Below are 15903 nucleotides of genomic sequence, written 5' to 3'. Positions count from 1 at the left end.
TGCTGTACCTGCATGCTTGCCTTCATTGACTGGTGTACAAGAACACCCAGATCTCTTTGTACCGCCTCTTTACCTAACTTGACTCCATTTAGGTTGTAATTTGCCTTCCTGTTCTTGCCACCAAAGTGGATAACCATACATTTATCCACATTAAACTGCATCTGCTATGCATCTGTCCACTCACCTAACCTGTCCAGGTCACCCTGTAATCTCCTAATATCCTCCTCACATTTCACCCTGCCACCCAGTTTTGTACCATCGGCAAATTTGCTAATGTTACTATTAATACCATCTTCTATATCATTAATATATATTGTAAAAGGCTGCAGTCCCTGCGGTACCCCACCGGTCACTGCCTGCCATTCTAAAAGGGAACCGTTTATCACTACTCTTTGCTTCCTGTCAGCCAACCAATTTTCAATCCAAGTCAGTACTTTGTCCCCAATATCATGCGCTCTAATTTTGCTCACTAAATTCCATGTGCCCTAATTTTGCTCACTGGAACAGCTTGGCTAGGGGAGTGACAAGTTCTGAAGCACAAGTCTTCAGTACTATGACTGGAACGTTGTCAGGGCCCATAGCCTTTGCAGTATCTAGTCCCTCCAGTCATTTTTTGATATCATGTGGAGTGATTTGAATTGGCTGAAGACTGGTATCTGTAATGCTGGGGACCACTGTAGGGGGGAATGGAGGAGAAATTGCTATAATTTGCAAGTCAAGCTAGGTAAAACTAGACATCAGACTTCTACACACAGTTTGAAGAATTTGTCTACCCTGGTGTGTGTGAAGACTGATTCCAATGGATTGGGTAGGTGAGAACAGCCTAAAATCCAACAGATCTTTAAATAAGTCAACATTACATTGAAGATGCAATGCAGGTGATGTCCTCATCACAAATATATTTGGATCCAGACATCTAGGCTGGTCATGCCACTAGACCAAGATAGGTCAGGATGTGAGTGAGGCTGAGAACTGGATAAAGGGCGTTCATTTGCAAATCATGATCATTTTCTTTCCATCACCCATCTGTCACAAATCCTGTGGCAATCAACAAGCAACACAGCACAAACGGATTCATTGGGAGCTGCATCCACAAACTCAAACGTGACATCTCAGGCCAGAAGGTCCTTCTGAACTGGAACATGGTGGAACTCAGCAGCCTTCTCAACAACAAAGCAGACCCATCTGAGACCTCACGGTTTGTCTCTGTAGTTGGGGGGCTCCAATAGGTGCCCCAAACATTTCATATTAAAAATGAATGATTTTCAAAAAGATGCAAGGGAACAGAATAATGGTTCCCAGTGGCTTTTCCTAAGATGCTGCACAGGAGACTTGCTGAAGTAACTATACCATCTAAAATTATCTAAGGCCAAAAAAACAGTAATATGACAAGCTCTAACATGGGCACAGCAAAAGAAGTTAAAGCGTCAGTCATAATTTTCTTGGATAATAAGTAGTACTGATCTGCATATTGTGGCAACACTTCATCTGAAAACACTCTCAACAGGAAGTGAAGATTGGTTGCCATGAGACCAAGTACAGAAAACAGCAAAGCTCGGAGGAGGTTGGAGACCCTGATGCAGGCACAAAGAGAATGCAGACAGACATAAAAGAACACACCAAACTTTGGCAGAATAGTGAAGTTGGAAGTGCAAAGAGATGTAGACCATGTACACCAGTTGCTGAAAGTAAGCATGTCGGTGCAGCAGGAGATAATGGTGGAAAAGAATTCAAATACATCAGCAGGGATGCCTTTCTGCAATTGTTCAGGGCCTTGGTGACACCGCTTTTGGATTACTGTGTGTAGTTTTGGTTTTGTTATCTGAAATAGGATGCCTGGCGATAAATGAGAGCAACAAAGATTTACCAGATTGATTCTTGGGATGGGAGAACTTACATATGAAAAGAGACTCAATTGCTTAGGACTATATTCACTGTAGTTTAGAAAAACAAGTCATTGTGGTGGAAGTTTTATAGACACTTATAAAAATTCGAACACAAGTAGACAGAGTAAGATAGGAAGCAAGTTCACAATGACTAAGAAGTCCAGAGCCTGGTGTCACAGTTTAAGGATATGATTTAGGCCATTTAGGACTAGAATGAGGAGAAATCTCTTCACCCAGAGACTGGTGAGCCTGTGGAATTCTCTGCCACAGAAAGCAGTTGAGACTGAGACATTGAATGTTTTCAAGTATGATTTAGTTATAGTTCTTCAGGCTGAATGAATAAAAAGGTTATGAGGAGGAAGCAGGAACAGAGTACTGAGTTGGAGAATCAGCCGCGATCATATTGAATGGCGGAGTAGGATCAAAGGCCTAATGACCTACTCCTGTTCCCATTTTTGGTTTCCAGAAGAAGCACAAAACAGTGAGTTTTTCTGTTTGGGAGTATTCTTAGAATCAATGTGAAAGCTAGTTAAAAATCTTTGAATACCTCAGAAGATGAGTGAATAGCTCATAGATGCCAAGGAGCTAGATGTTTTCCAAAAAGTGGCCAAAACTATGAATCATAATATTATTGGTTAGTTAGTTGGAAAGGAAGAGCACAGCCGGTGAGGCAGCACCTGAGGAGCAGCAGAATTGATGTTTCGAGCATAAGCTCTTCATTAGCTCTTCCTGACGAAGAGCTAATAATGCTCAAAGTGTCAACTCTCCTGCTTCTTTGATGCTGCCTGATTTGCAGTGCTTTTCCAGCACCAGACTTTTTGACTCTGATCTCCAGTTCTCACTTTCTCCTAGTTGGAAAGGAACTCTGGAAAGATAAAAGCTACACCATCAGGAAGAAAAGGCTTGTAACAACTGTACCTGTGAAACGCAGAGCTAAAAACAATTGTTAGAAAAGACTCTTGGTCTTCTGTGTGAATAAAATATTCTGGAACTGAGTAGCAATGTTCTGTCACATTTATGGGAAATGCAAATGCAAATGCTTGCAATTAGAAAGATGTACATTTATTATACAGACTATTCAAAGTATGATTCATTTATTTCTTTGAACTGTTACTTGCCTGTTAACTCATGCTTACTGTGCGTTGGTTGTGATTTGTGTGAAAGTAAAAGCTATAAAAAGTGAAGCTTCTTGGTAACTTATTTTATTTGTGATCCAATCATTTGTTATTTTGATTTATGGCTTACCACAGGGATGATAACAATAGTTTATGGATAGTTTATCATTTCATTTTCAGATATGGCAAAAAAACTTTCACTACCCAGTTGTAGTTTCTCTGAGAGTATTTGCCAGGTCCAGAAACTTTGGACCACTCTGGTACTCATCTGTTACCATAACCATTAGGCTAGCATTTCCATTTTAAAAAGGGGTATCTAAAACTTGCATTTCTGATGTGTCAAATCTTGTACTTTAACACATACATGTAAGTCTGCACATTTGCTGGCCTGTGCGTGTGCATATGAGTGAGAGCAGGAATGTGAGAGCGAAGGCAAGAGATCTAACTTTTGAGTACAGGGCTACAATATTAAAACTCTGCAAGTAACATTAATTAAAAATGCAGTTAACTGTGAAATCAACAAGGAACATCAGGTGACATTAATAGGTTAATTGTTTGTACAAGAAATTTGGAAGGTGATGTTTGAATTAGAGAAACGTAGCCTACATATTTTATAAACACTTAAAAAGCAAACGTTTAAAAAGGGTAAAGAATAGAGAGATTTAAAGGTCTGCCTTCTCAAGCCTTTATCTCCCATATAATCTGATGTAGAAATTATGAGTATAGATTTTCTTGTAAAATATTACTCATCCATACTTCCTTCCTGATTGGCATATCTTGGTATGCTCTCCCACTCCCTCCCCTACAAGACAGGTGAGCCTGACCTCAGTGGTGAGCAAGTTGTTGGAGGGAATCCTGAGGGACAGGATGTACATGTATTTGGAAAGGCAAGGACTGAGTAGGGATAGTCAACATGGCTGTGCGCGTGGGAAATCATGTCTCACAAACTTGATTGAGTTTTTTGAAGAAGGAACAAAGATTGATGAGGGCGAAGCAGTAGATGTGATCTATAAGGATTTCAGTAAGGCGTTCGACAAGGTTCCCGATGGGAGACTGATTAGTAAGGTTAGATCTTATGGAATACAGGGAAAACTAGCCATTTGGATACAGAACTAGCTCAAAGGTAGAAGACAGACGGTGGTGGTGAAGGGTTGTTTTCAGACTGGAGGCCTGTGACCACTGGTGTGCCACAAGGATCGGTGCTGGGTCCTCTACTTTTTGTCATTTATATAAATGATTTGCATGCGAGCATAAGAGGTACAGTTAGTAAGTTTACAGATGACACCAAAATTGGAGGTGCTGTGGACAGCAAAGAGGGTTACCTCAGATTACAACAGGATCTGGACCAGATGGGCCAATGGGCTGAGAAGTGGCAGATGGAGTTTAATTCAGATAAATCCAAGGTGCTGCATTTTGGGAAAGCAAGTCTTAGCAGGATTTATACACTTAATGGTAAGGTCCTAGTGAGTGTTGCTGAACAAAGAGACCTTGGAGTGCAGGTTCATAGCTCCTTGAAAGTGGAGTCGCAGGTAGATAGGATAGTGAAGGCGGCGTTTGATATGCTTTCCTTTATTGTTCAGAGTATTGAGTACAGGAGTTGGGAGGTCATGTTGCGGCTGTACAGGACATTGGTTAGGCCACAGTTGGAATACTGTGTGCAATTCTGGTCTCCCTTCCTATTGGGAAGATGTTGTGAAACTTGAAAGGGTTCAGAAAAGATTTACAAGGATGTTGCTAGGGTTGGAGGATTTGAGCTATATGGAGAGGCTGAACAGGCTGGGGCTGTTTTCCCTGGAGGGTCGGAGGCTGAGGGGTGACCCTTATAGTGGTTTACAAAATTATGAGGGGCATGGATAGGATAAATAAGCAAAGTTATTAGATTAGATTACTTAGTGTGAAAACAGGCCCTTCAGCCCAACAAATTCACACCGACCCACCGAAGTGCAACCCACCCAGACCCATTCCCCTACATTTACCCCTTCACCTAACACTACGGGTAATTTAGCATGGCCAATTCAACTAACCTGCACGTTTTTGGATTGTGGGAGGAAACCGGAGCATCCATGCAGACACAGGGAGAATGTGCAAACTCCACACACACAGTCGCCTGAGGCAGGAATTGAACCCGGATCTCTGGCGCTGAGGCAGCAGTGCTATCTGCTGTGCCAACCACTGGGGTTGGGGAGTCCAGAACTAGAGGACATAGGTTTAGGGTGAGAAGGGAAAGATATAAAAGAGACCTAAGGGGCAACTTTTTTACGCAGAGGGCGGTACGTGTATGGAATGAGCTGGCGGTGAAGTGGTGGAGGCTGGTACAAATGTAATATTTAAGAAGCATTTGGATGGGTATATGAATAGGAAGGGTTTGGAGGGATATGGGCCAGGTGCTGGCAGGTGGGATATCTGGTCAGCATGGATGGGTTGGACTGAAGGGTCTGTTTCCATGCTGTACATCTCTATGACCATCAGATCGGTGTCTTTTCCTTTAACCCGTCTCAAGAAATTACATAGACAAGTAAGAGACAATAGGACCACTTTTTCCTTTTAAAAAAACTAGTATTCCAATGGAAAACATGAATCCACCTTTAAGGTTACAAATTAAATGGCTCGTTAGCTGTCATTGATGAAGAACATTTTGTGGTGTTGAAGTCTCTGGCTGATATCTATGTTACTTCCTTGCTAAGATGCACATTAAAGTTGGCAAAAGAAATCCCTCAAAATGCAAACCTGCCTAGATGAAACATAAAATAATGGTGACAAGATCACATTTGATAATTTGAATTTCTAATCTTCAAGTTAACAAGTGTCATCACAGGCAGCCTAATTTCGTTAATTGTCATCTTTGAACTGAGACAATGATGCCCACGTGCTTACTCTAGTCGCACATTTTAAGAAAGTTGTGGTGCATAACATTTTACCATTTGTATGTTCTTACCTGTCTTAGTTTCCATTCTTGCTCGTGTTCTGATTCTTTTTGCTTCATTTGATCTTTAAATGGCAAGTCAATGTCAGGTCGAGAGACAGAATCAATGCATTCTTGCTGCTGCCTTCTCAAAGACTCGCTGGTCATTTGAACTTTGTTTATACGCAGTGCTGCTCGATTATCTCTTGCCTTTTGCTGCAAATTTTATTGCAATTATGTTTCAGTTAGCACGTTAAAAATTGTACTATTTGGTCAAGTGAGTTTTTATCAACTTTTAAAGATATTGTACAAAGCCTAAAGAACAGAATTCCCTCTGTTCTGTTCTATTCTATGCTGTGGGATAAAGATATTTCTCAACAACACATGGCAGAAAATATCAGTTTTTGTGACCGGAAAAAGTAGGGTCACTTCGACATTTTTGAAAATTATGTTCTATTCCTCTGAAGTATACTTAAGATTAGAGGATTGGTCAGAGATAAAACTAGGTCCAAGTAATCCAAGCAAGGCTGACCCCAAACAATGGGCATGATCTAAACTAGCTAACCCAATGGGAAACGTTTTATTGGCATTTACTGCTGTGAAATACCTTGAGTTTTTTTTAAAAAACATTATAAACATTGAATAAATTGAAGCTTAAAAGTTATTCATTCAAATTCCCTACCAGAAACTATTTTCTCTCAAACTTTCTTTACCTTTAAAAACAGACTCAGTGTCTACAATATTCAGTATCAGTTCATGAACCATGTCTCAAAGAAACGTATTGACCTTGATTTGGGAGTACTTCAAATGCACATGATCTAGTTGGACATTTATCTTTCACAAATAAAGAAAGTTTCCATTTGTAAGTAGTGGATATTTTGCAGAAAACATTGTTTTCTTCAAATTCATTCTTCATTCATTCATGGGAGGTGGGCATCATTAGGTGTGAAGTCACACGTAGAGCTGACAAGTTAAAGTTTGCATTTTCATTCCCAAAAGGGAATCAGTTAATTAGATGTTTGTTTCTGACAATCAACAGTGGTTTCATTGTCATCATTAGACACCTAATTCCTCTTAATTAGATTCAAATCCACCATCTGACAGGGTGGGATTTAAATCTATATGACCAGAACGTTACCTAGGTTTCCAGATTAATAGTTTAGTGATAATACCACGAGGCCAGCACCTCCCCAAATATGGAATTAAAACGTTCTTATATGCACAGCCTACAAACTATAAAACAGCAAGGCAAGTGAGTCCGGGAGCTTTATAGGCCTGCGAGTCTTACTTTGGGTGTGAGTAAGGTGTTGGAAAAGGTTATAAGAGATAGGATTTATAATCACCTGGAAACAAGCAAGTTGATTAGGGATAGTCAACACGGTTTTGTGAAGGGTAGGCCATGCCTAACTAATCTTATTGAGTTCTTCAAGGCGGTGACAAAACAGGTGGATGAAGCTAAAGTGGTTGATGTGGTGTACATGGACTTCAGTAATGTATTTGATAAGGTTCCATACGGTAGGCTATTGCACAAAATATTGAGTTGCGGGATTGAAGGTGATTTAGCGGTTTGGATCAGAAATTGGCGAGTTGAAAATGCAAACTTTTACTTGTCTGGTCTACATGTGACTTCAGACCCAATGAGGTTGACACTTAACTGCCTTCTGGGGCAATTACGGAAAGGTGGTGGTGGTTGATGGAAAATATTCATCCTGGAGCTCAGTTACCAGCGGTGTGCCACGAGGATCTGTTTTGGGGTCACTGCTGTTTGTCATTTTTATAAATGATCTGGATGTGGACAGAGAAGGATGGATTAGTAAATTTGCAGATGACGCTAAGGTAGGCAGAGTTGTGGATAGTGCTGAAGGATGTTGTGGGTTACAGAGGGATATAGATAAGATGCAGAGCTGGGCTGAGAACTGGCAAATGGAGTTTAATGTGGAAAAGTGTGAGGTAGTCCACTTCAGAATAAGTAACAGGAATGCAGAGGGCTAGACCAATGGTAAAATTCTTGGCTGTGTAGATGAACAGAGAGATCTCGGTGTCCAGGTACATAAATCCCTGAAAGTTGCCACCCAGTTGATAGGGTTGTTAAGGCGGCATATGGTATGTTGGCATTTATTGGCAGGGGGATTGAGTTTTGCAGCCACAAGGTCATGCTTCAGCTGTACAACACTGGCAAGGCTGCACCTGGAGTATTGCGTACAGTGCTGGTCACCACACTGTAGATGTAGAAAACTTTGGAAAGGGTTCAGAGGAGATTTACGAGGATGTTGCCTGGTATGGAAGGAAGGCCTTATGAGAAATGGCTGAGGGAATTGAGGCTGTTTTCGTTGGAGAGAAGAAGCTTGACAGGTGACTTAACTGAGGCGTATAAGATAATCAGGGGTTAGATAGAGTGGACAGTGAGAGCCTTTTACCTCGGATGGTGAAGGCCAACAGGAGGGGACGTAGCTTTAAACTGAGGGGTGATAGATTTAGGACAGATGTCAGGGCTAGTTTCTTTACTCAAGAGTAGCAGGGATGTGGAACGGCCTGCTGCAACAGTAGTAGACTCACCGACATTAAGGGCATTTAAATGGACATTGGACATACATATATATAACAATGGAATGGTGTAGTTTGGATGGGCATCAAATTAATTTCACAGGTGGTGCAACATCGAGGGCTAAAAGGCCTGTACTGCGCTGTAACGTACTACGTTCTAAGGCAACTTTGCAGACATGTGGTTGGTTCTAGTTAACAATAACACTAACATATCTCCTCAGGAAGTCCTGTTGAAGGATCAGTGTTGAACACCTGCTTTGATTCTGCTAGCTGTTCTGGACAGACCCTCAGCAATGTTGTTATTTCTACAGTGAAAACAATACATTTCATTAAGGCAAGGTATCCCTGGCTTCCATTCTATTCTTTATGTAAAAGATTTTAACGTCTTCTATGGCAGGGGTGAATGGATGTTGTCTGCGGCTCCTGATTTTGACAATGCCATTTGCAATTTCTTAGATTTCCTGATACTTACCTTGTCATTGCTGTAATGTCTCAAATTGCCCTTTGTTAATAATATCAGTCTATTGTAGGTAGCATGGTGATATGCAGGCATAACATGAAATAATGGAGTGATGGATTAATTATTTTTGAAAATCTATATTCAAAATAAATAGAGATCTTAGATATATGTAAGAATAATAGGGTAGTAATAGTAGGGGATTTTAATTTTCTAAACATTGACTACCATAATGTGAAAGACTTGGATGATGAGGAATCTGTTAAATGTGTTCAAGAAAATTTTCTTTATCAATGTGTGGGGACACTTACATAAGCACGTAATAACTAGGAGCAGGAGTAGGCCATCCGGTTCCTTTGAGCCTGCTCTGCCATTCAATAAGATCATGGCGGATCTTTTCATGGACTCAGATCCATTTACCGGCACCCTCACTGTATCCCTCAATTCCTTCATTGTTCAAAAAAACACCTACCTTAGATTTAAAAACATTTACTGAAGTAGCGTCAACTACTTCGCTGGGCAAGAAATTCCAAAGATTAACAACCCTCTGGGTGAAGAAGTTCCTTCTCAATTCAGTCTTAAATCCGCTCCCTCTAATCTTGAGGCTATGCCTTCTTGTCTCAAGTTTCACCTGCCAGTGGAAACATCCTCCCTACTTCTATCTTACCTACTCCCTTCATAATTTTATTTATTTCTATAAGATCCCCCTTCAATTTTCTAAATTCCAATGAATATAATCGCAGTCTACTCAGTCACTCCTCATAAGTCAACCCGCTCAATTCCAGAATCAATCTTGAGATCCTCCTCTGCAACCCCTCCAGTGCCAGTGCCAGTTCTCAAATACTGAGTCTAAAACTGCACAGGAGAAAATGAGGACTGCAGATGCTGGAGATCAGAGCTGAAAATGTGTTGCTGGAAAAGCGCAGCAGGTCAGGCAGCATCCAAGGAGCAGGAGAAGGGCTTCCTGAAGAAGGGCTCATACCCGAAACGTTGATTCTCCTTCTCCTTGGATGCTGCCTGACCTGCTGCGCTTTTCCAGCAATACATTTTCAGCTCTAAAACTGCATACCATGATTTGGAGATGCTGGGGTTGGACTTAGGTGCACAAAGTTAAACATCGCACAACACCAGGTTATAGTCCAATAGGTTTATTTGGAAGCACTAGCTTTTGGAGCTATGCTCCTTCATTAGGTACTCCAGGCGTGGCCTCATCAGCACCTCATATAGATGCAACATAACCTTTGCTTTCAAACTCACTCCCTTTAGCAATGAATGACAAAATTCCATTTGGCTTCCTAATTACTTGTGCCTGCAGACCAGCCTCGTGATTCATGCACAAGGACACCCAGGTGCCTCTGCATTGCAGCATGGTTCAACTTTTTGCCATTCAAGTGATAGTCCTTTTTACTGTAACTCCTATCAAAATGTATGACTTCACATTTATGTACACAGTATCCCATCTGCCAGACCTTTGCCCACTCACTCAAAGTATCTATGTTCCTCTGCAAAGTTTCACAGTCCTCTGCACACATTGCTCTGCCACTCATCTTAGTGTCATCTGCAAACTTTGACATCCTACACGTGGTCCCCAACTCCAAACTATATAAATTGTAAATAATTGCAGTCCCAACACCGATTCCTGAAGCACACCATTGGTGACTGATTGATAGCCAGAATAGCACTCATTTATCCCCACTCTGTTTCCTGTTGGTCAACCAATCCTCTATCCACATTAACACTTTATCCCTAACGCCATGTATTTTTATCTTATGCAGCAGCCTCTTGTTGGCACCTTGTTGAAGGCCTTTTGGAAATCTAGGCATGACCTAGATGATTTGTCAAGCATGACCTGCCCTTCATGAACCCATGCTGCGTCTGCCCAACGGGACAACTTCTATCGAGATGCTTTGCTTTTTCTCTCTTGATAATAGACTCGAGCATCTTCCCCACTACAGAGGTTAAGGTCTATAATTCCCCATCTTTTGTCTATCTCCCTTTTTAAAATAGTGGCGTCATGTTTGCTGGGACTGCCCCAGAGTATGGCGAATTTTGGAAAACTATTTCTCCCACCATCTCTTTTAGTACCCTGAGATGCATTCCATCAGGACCTGGAGACTTATGAATCCTTAGCTCCATTAGCTTGCCCAACACTACCTCTCCTGTAAAAATGATTGTTTCCAGGTCCTCACCTACAATTGTCTCTTTGTTAATTGCTGGCATGTTATTAGTATCCTCCATTGTGAAGACAGATACAAAATACTTGTTCAATGCATAGGCTATTTCATCATATCCCATAACTGAATTTCCCTGCTTATCCTCTTTAGGGCCGACGTTTACTTTAGCCACTCTTTTAATGTTTTATATATTCATAGAAACTTTTGCTGTATGTCATTATATTCTGTTCTGTTTTTTTTCTCAGGTTCTATCTTACTTTTCTTCCTAGAGAAGGAGCAAAACCTGACGTTCTCTTGGGAAAGAAGGCAGGGTGAGTGACTGAAGTGATAGGAGGCGAACACTTTGGGACCAACGATTATAATTCTATTAGCTTTAAAACAGTTGTGGTAAAAGTTAAGCCTCTGTAAAAGTTCTTAATTGGAGTAAGGCTTAGCGTTCAGATGCATTATGTTTCTCTAAGAGTAAAGGGCAAGGCTGGTAAGAGTAGGGAACAATGGATGGGTAAGGTTGAAGTTCCAGTCAAGAAGAAGAAAGAATCATTTCTTAGATATAGACAACAACTGGGATTAAATGAGTCTCTTGAAGAGAACAGAGTGTGTTGGGGCATTAAGAGGGAAACCAGAAGGGTCAAGTGGGTATATGAGATAGCCTTAGCAGATAACGTTAAAGATAATCCAAGAGATTCTACAAGTATATTGAGAGCAAAGGAGCAACTGGAGAGAGAATATGGCCTCTTAAAGATCAAGTCTATGAGTTGAACATCAGGAGATGAAAGAGATACTAAATGAATATTTACCATCATATTTTAGTGTGGAGAAAGAAATGGAGGTTAGAGAACTCAGAGATAAATACTGTTGTTTTGAAAACAGTTTGAAAACAGGGGCAGCATAATGGCTCATTGGTTCTCACAGTGCCAAGGATCTAGGTTCAATTCCACCCTCAAGTGACTGTGTGTGGAGTTTGCACATTCTCCATGTCTTCGTGGGTTTCCTCCGGTGCTCCAGGTTTTCCCACACTCCAAAGATGTGGAATTTAAGTGGATTGGCTGCACTAAACTACTCGGAGAAAGTGAGGACTGCAGATGCTGGAGATGAGAGCTGAAAATGTGTTGCTGGATAAGGGCAGCAAGTCAGGCAGCATCCAAGGAGCAGGAGGATCAACGTTTCTCACATGAGCTCTTCTTCAGGAATTGGCTCTTCCAGCAACACATTTTCTGCACTAAGCTACTCCTAGTGTCTGCAAGTGTAGGCTTACAGGGATAGGCCATGGGAGTGGGACTGGGTGGGATGCTAGTCAGACTCAATGGGCCAAATGGCCTGCTTTCATTGTAGAGGGGTTCTATAATTCTATGAGTTCACATCACTGAAGAGGAACTGTAGGAGGTCTTAGGAAAAAAAGTTAGATAAATCTGTGGGACCTTACCAAGGGTATCTCAGAACACACTTTGAAAGTTTGGGAAAAAATTGTGGGGCTCCTATCAGAAATATCATCTGTATCATCTATAACTATGGGTCAGATGGCAGAGGACTGGAAGGTGGCTATAATGTTGTGCCTTTACTTAAGGAAGGCACAAGGAGAAACCTAGGAATTATAGATCTGTGGTGGATAAGTTGGGAGAGGTGACTCTGAGCAATAGAATTTACATGTATTTGGAGAGACAAGGACTGATTAGGGGTTGTCAGGATGATTTTGTGCAAGGAAAATAATGCGTCACAAACTTAAGGAAGTAACCAAAAAGATTGCAGAAGCAGAATGGTAGATGTTGTTTACATGGGTTTTAGTAAAGTCTTTGAGAAGGTTCCACATGGTAGACTAATTAGTAAAGTTAGATCACATGGGAATCAGTGTGAGCTTTTCAATTGGAAAAAATTGGCTTGACAGTAGGAGATAGAGGGTGGTAGTGGAAGGTTGTTTTTGAGACTGAAAGCCTATGACCAATGGTGTTCTGTAGGATTGATGCTGGGTCCACTGTTGTTTTTCATTTACATAAACAAAGTGGATGAAGCATGGTGAGTAAATTTATGGATGACACCAAATTTGGTGGTGTAGTAGCCAGTGAAGAAGGTTATCTAGGATTACAGCTGAAAATGTGTTGCTGGAAAAGCGCAGCAGGTCAGGCAGCATCCAAGGAGCAGGAGAATCGACGTTTCGGGCATAAGCCCTTCTTCAGGCTCATGCCCGAAATGTCGATTCTCCTGCTCCTTGGATGCTGCCTGACCTGCTGCACTTTTCCAGCAACACATTTTCAGCTCTGATCTCCAGCATCTGCAGTCCTCACTTTCTCCTACCTAGGATTACAAACAGATCTTGATCAATTTGGGTCAAAGGGCTGAAGAAGGGTTCTGAAGGGTTAAGCCCAAAACGTCGACTCTTTTGCTCCTCGGATGCTGTCTGGCCTGCTGTGCTTTTTCCAGCACTATGTTTTATCAGCTCAATGGGCTGAGGAATTTAATTTCGATACAAGCGAGGTATTGCATTTTGGTAAACAAGGACAGGTCTTATACAAATAATGGCAGAGTTCCAGGTTGTGTTGTAGATCAGAGAACCTAGGAGTTCAGTTACATAATTCTTTGAAATTTGTGTCACAGGTAGACAGGGTGGTTAAGAAGACATTTAACACGCGTGCCTTCATTCTCAGACCTTTGGGTATAGGAGTTGGCATGTCATGTTATACAGGACATTGATCAGGCCTCTCCTGGAGTAGTGTGCGCAGTTCTGGTCACCCTGTTATAGGAAGGATATTACTAAACTGGACTCAGAAAAGATTTATTGGAATGTTGCTGGTATGAAACAATTGAGTTATAAAAGTAGGCTGGGATTTTTCTCACTGCAGCATAGGAGGTTGAGGGGTGACCTTACAGAAGCTTGTAAAATCATGAGGTGCACAAGAAAGACAAATAGCTACGGTATTTTTCCTAGGGTGGGGCAGTTTAAAATTAGGAGGCATATTGCTAAGGAGAGGAGAAATATTTAAAGAGGGCATGTTTTTTTTTACAGAGAGAGTGGGTATTGTGTGGAATGAACTGCCAGAGAAAGTGGTGGATGCAGGTACAGTTACAACGACAACATTTAAAAAACATTTGGATAAGTTCATGAATAGGAAAGGTTTGGGCTGGTATGGGCTAAACGTAGGCAAATGAGGCTGGTTTAGTTTGGAAACATGGTTGAAGTGGACTAGTTGGACCGAAGGGTCTGTTTCTATGCTGTATGACTCCATAATTAAAAAGCAATTTCAAGTCATGTAGGGCTCGTCTTCTCTTGCCCTTTGGCTACCTTGCAGTCCCAGACTGATTTTCTCCAGTGCTTTTTATTTTTATTTCTGATTTCCAGCATCTGCAGTATTTTGATCTCATTTAAAAATCGTTTTCATTCCCTATACAATTCAAACATCCAGCAGAAAAAAATCATGCACAGAAAACAAGGCTTACCACATAAGGGGCCCTCTCTTGGGAACTTGCCTTCCTCCACAGTTTAGCTATTTGTTTCACTCTGGTAGCCCAATCTAAATGGTAAAGAGATACAGTGTCTGATTTGTGGACTGAAAATACTGTGTAATTTCCTGAAAAACAAGCTTGCATGCAAAGCGAAACATAAAGAAAGCCATACAACCTACCATCAACTTCATTTGAGTGTCTACCTAAATAAAACTCTGCAATGGCTTATACTGGTTGCAAAATCTCATGCTTATATCTTATTTACACTGGCAATTGGTGATCCAACGCTTGAGAACGTCTGACTCCAGATCAGCAGTGGAAGCAGAATGCTGCATTCCAAACTGTTCAGTCTTAAATAAAATCAGATTTGGAATTTGGTTGTACACAACTAATTTGGAAACAGTGATGCAAATACAGTCAAGTAGATTAATTGCTGAATTACCTGCTTTATATATACTAGCATAAAGGTTGAGAAGTATGATTGTGGAGCTGCCTCAAGAAGCAGCAGTACAAATAAGGCATTTTGGCTATAAGAAATCCAAAATAAAAATAGAAAGTGATGGAGAAACTCACCAGGTCTGGCAGCATTTGTGGAGAGAAAATTGGAATTAACAGAGTCCAGTGACACTAGAATTGAAAGATTAACTCCTTTTTTTCTCCACATATGCAGTCAGACCTGTTAAGCATCTCCATCAGTACCTAATTTTTTTAAAGATCTCCAGCATCCGCAATTCTCTGCTTTCTAAGAAAGTAGGTTTGGACTGAACAAATGATGTGGAGATGATGGTGACTGGGGTGGACCAAGTTAAAAATCACATAATACCAGGTTATAGTCCAACAGGTTTATTTCAAAGTAGAAGCTTCCGGAGCACTAGAGCAACCTGATGAAGGAGCGGCACTCTGAAAGTTTGTACTTCTAAATGCCTATTGGACAAGAACCTGGTGGTGTGAGATTTTTAACTTGGTCTGAACAAACTAATCCCAGACAACCGATAGAGGACTTCAAAAATATCAAGAGTTGTTCTGGCAAACACTGACAGATTGCTAACAGCTCTTTAACCAATGGAAACTTAACAAAATCTGAAAAAAAATCTAAAAATTAAAGACAATGTTAAAAAAAAGTTGAACCCTCATCAGCTCATTCAACCAAATGCATGACTGAGCACAGTACCTTCCTAAACTAGGCATGCAATATCATATCAGACAGTTATATGATTTACTCAGGAAGCACTGTTATATAGACCATAGAACTGTGCAGCACAGGAATGGGCCCTCCAGCCTGCCCTTGGTCTGCATCCCTCCACTCCTTGCATATTCATGTGCTTATCTAAAAGTCTCTCAAACATCCTTATTGTATCTGCTTCTACCACACCTGGCAGTCCGTTCCAGA

The 15903-nt window shown here is 41.1% G+C and overlaps 1 protein-coding gene across 5 annotated transcripts in view; it reads right to left on the bottom strand.

Annotated features, from left to right (window-relative positions):
• Positions 1 to 15903, bottom strand: part of kmt2ca (lysine (K)-specific methyltransferase 2Ca) — a 590636-nt gene that overhangs the window by 80753 nt on the left and 493980 nt on the right. For all 5 annotated transcript variants that reach the window (XM_060825139.1, XM_060825142.1, XM_060825140.1 and 2 more), the window contains 2 exons: positions 14508 to 14581; positions 5937 to 6119 (listed from right to left, as the gene is read on the bottom strand). In XM_060825139.1, coding sequence (XP_060681122.1) covers positions 5937 to 6119; positions 14508 to 14581 — 257 coding nt within the window. The remainder of the gene's footprint in view (positions 1 to 5936; positions 6120 to 14507; positions 14582 to 15903) is intronic.

This window comes from Hemiscyllium ocellatum, chromosome 5, assembly GCF_020745735.1.
Source record: "Hemiscyllium ocellatum isolate sHemOce1 chromosome 5, sHemOce1.pat.X.cur, whole genome shotgun sequence".
NCBI classification, from domain to species: domain Eukaryota; kingdom Metazoa; phylum Chordata; class Chondrichthyes; order Orectolobiformes; family Hemiscylliidae; genus Hemiscyllium; species Hemiscyllium ocellatum.
This window is presented reverse-complemented; position numbering and strand designations above follow the sequence as displayed.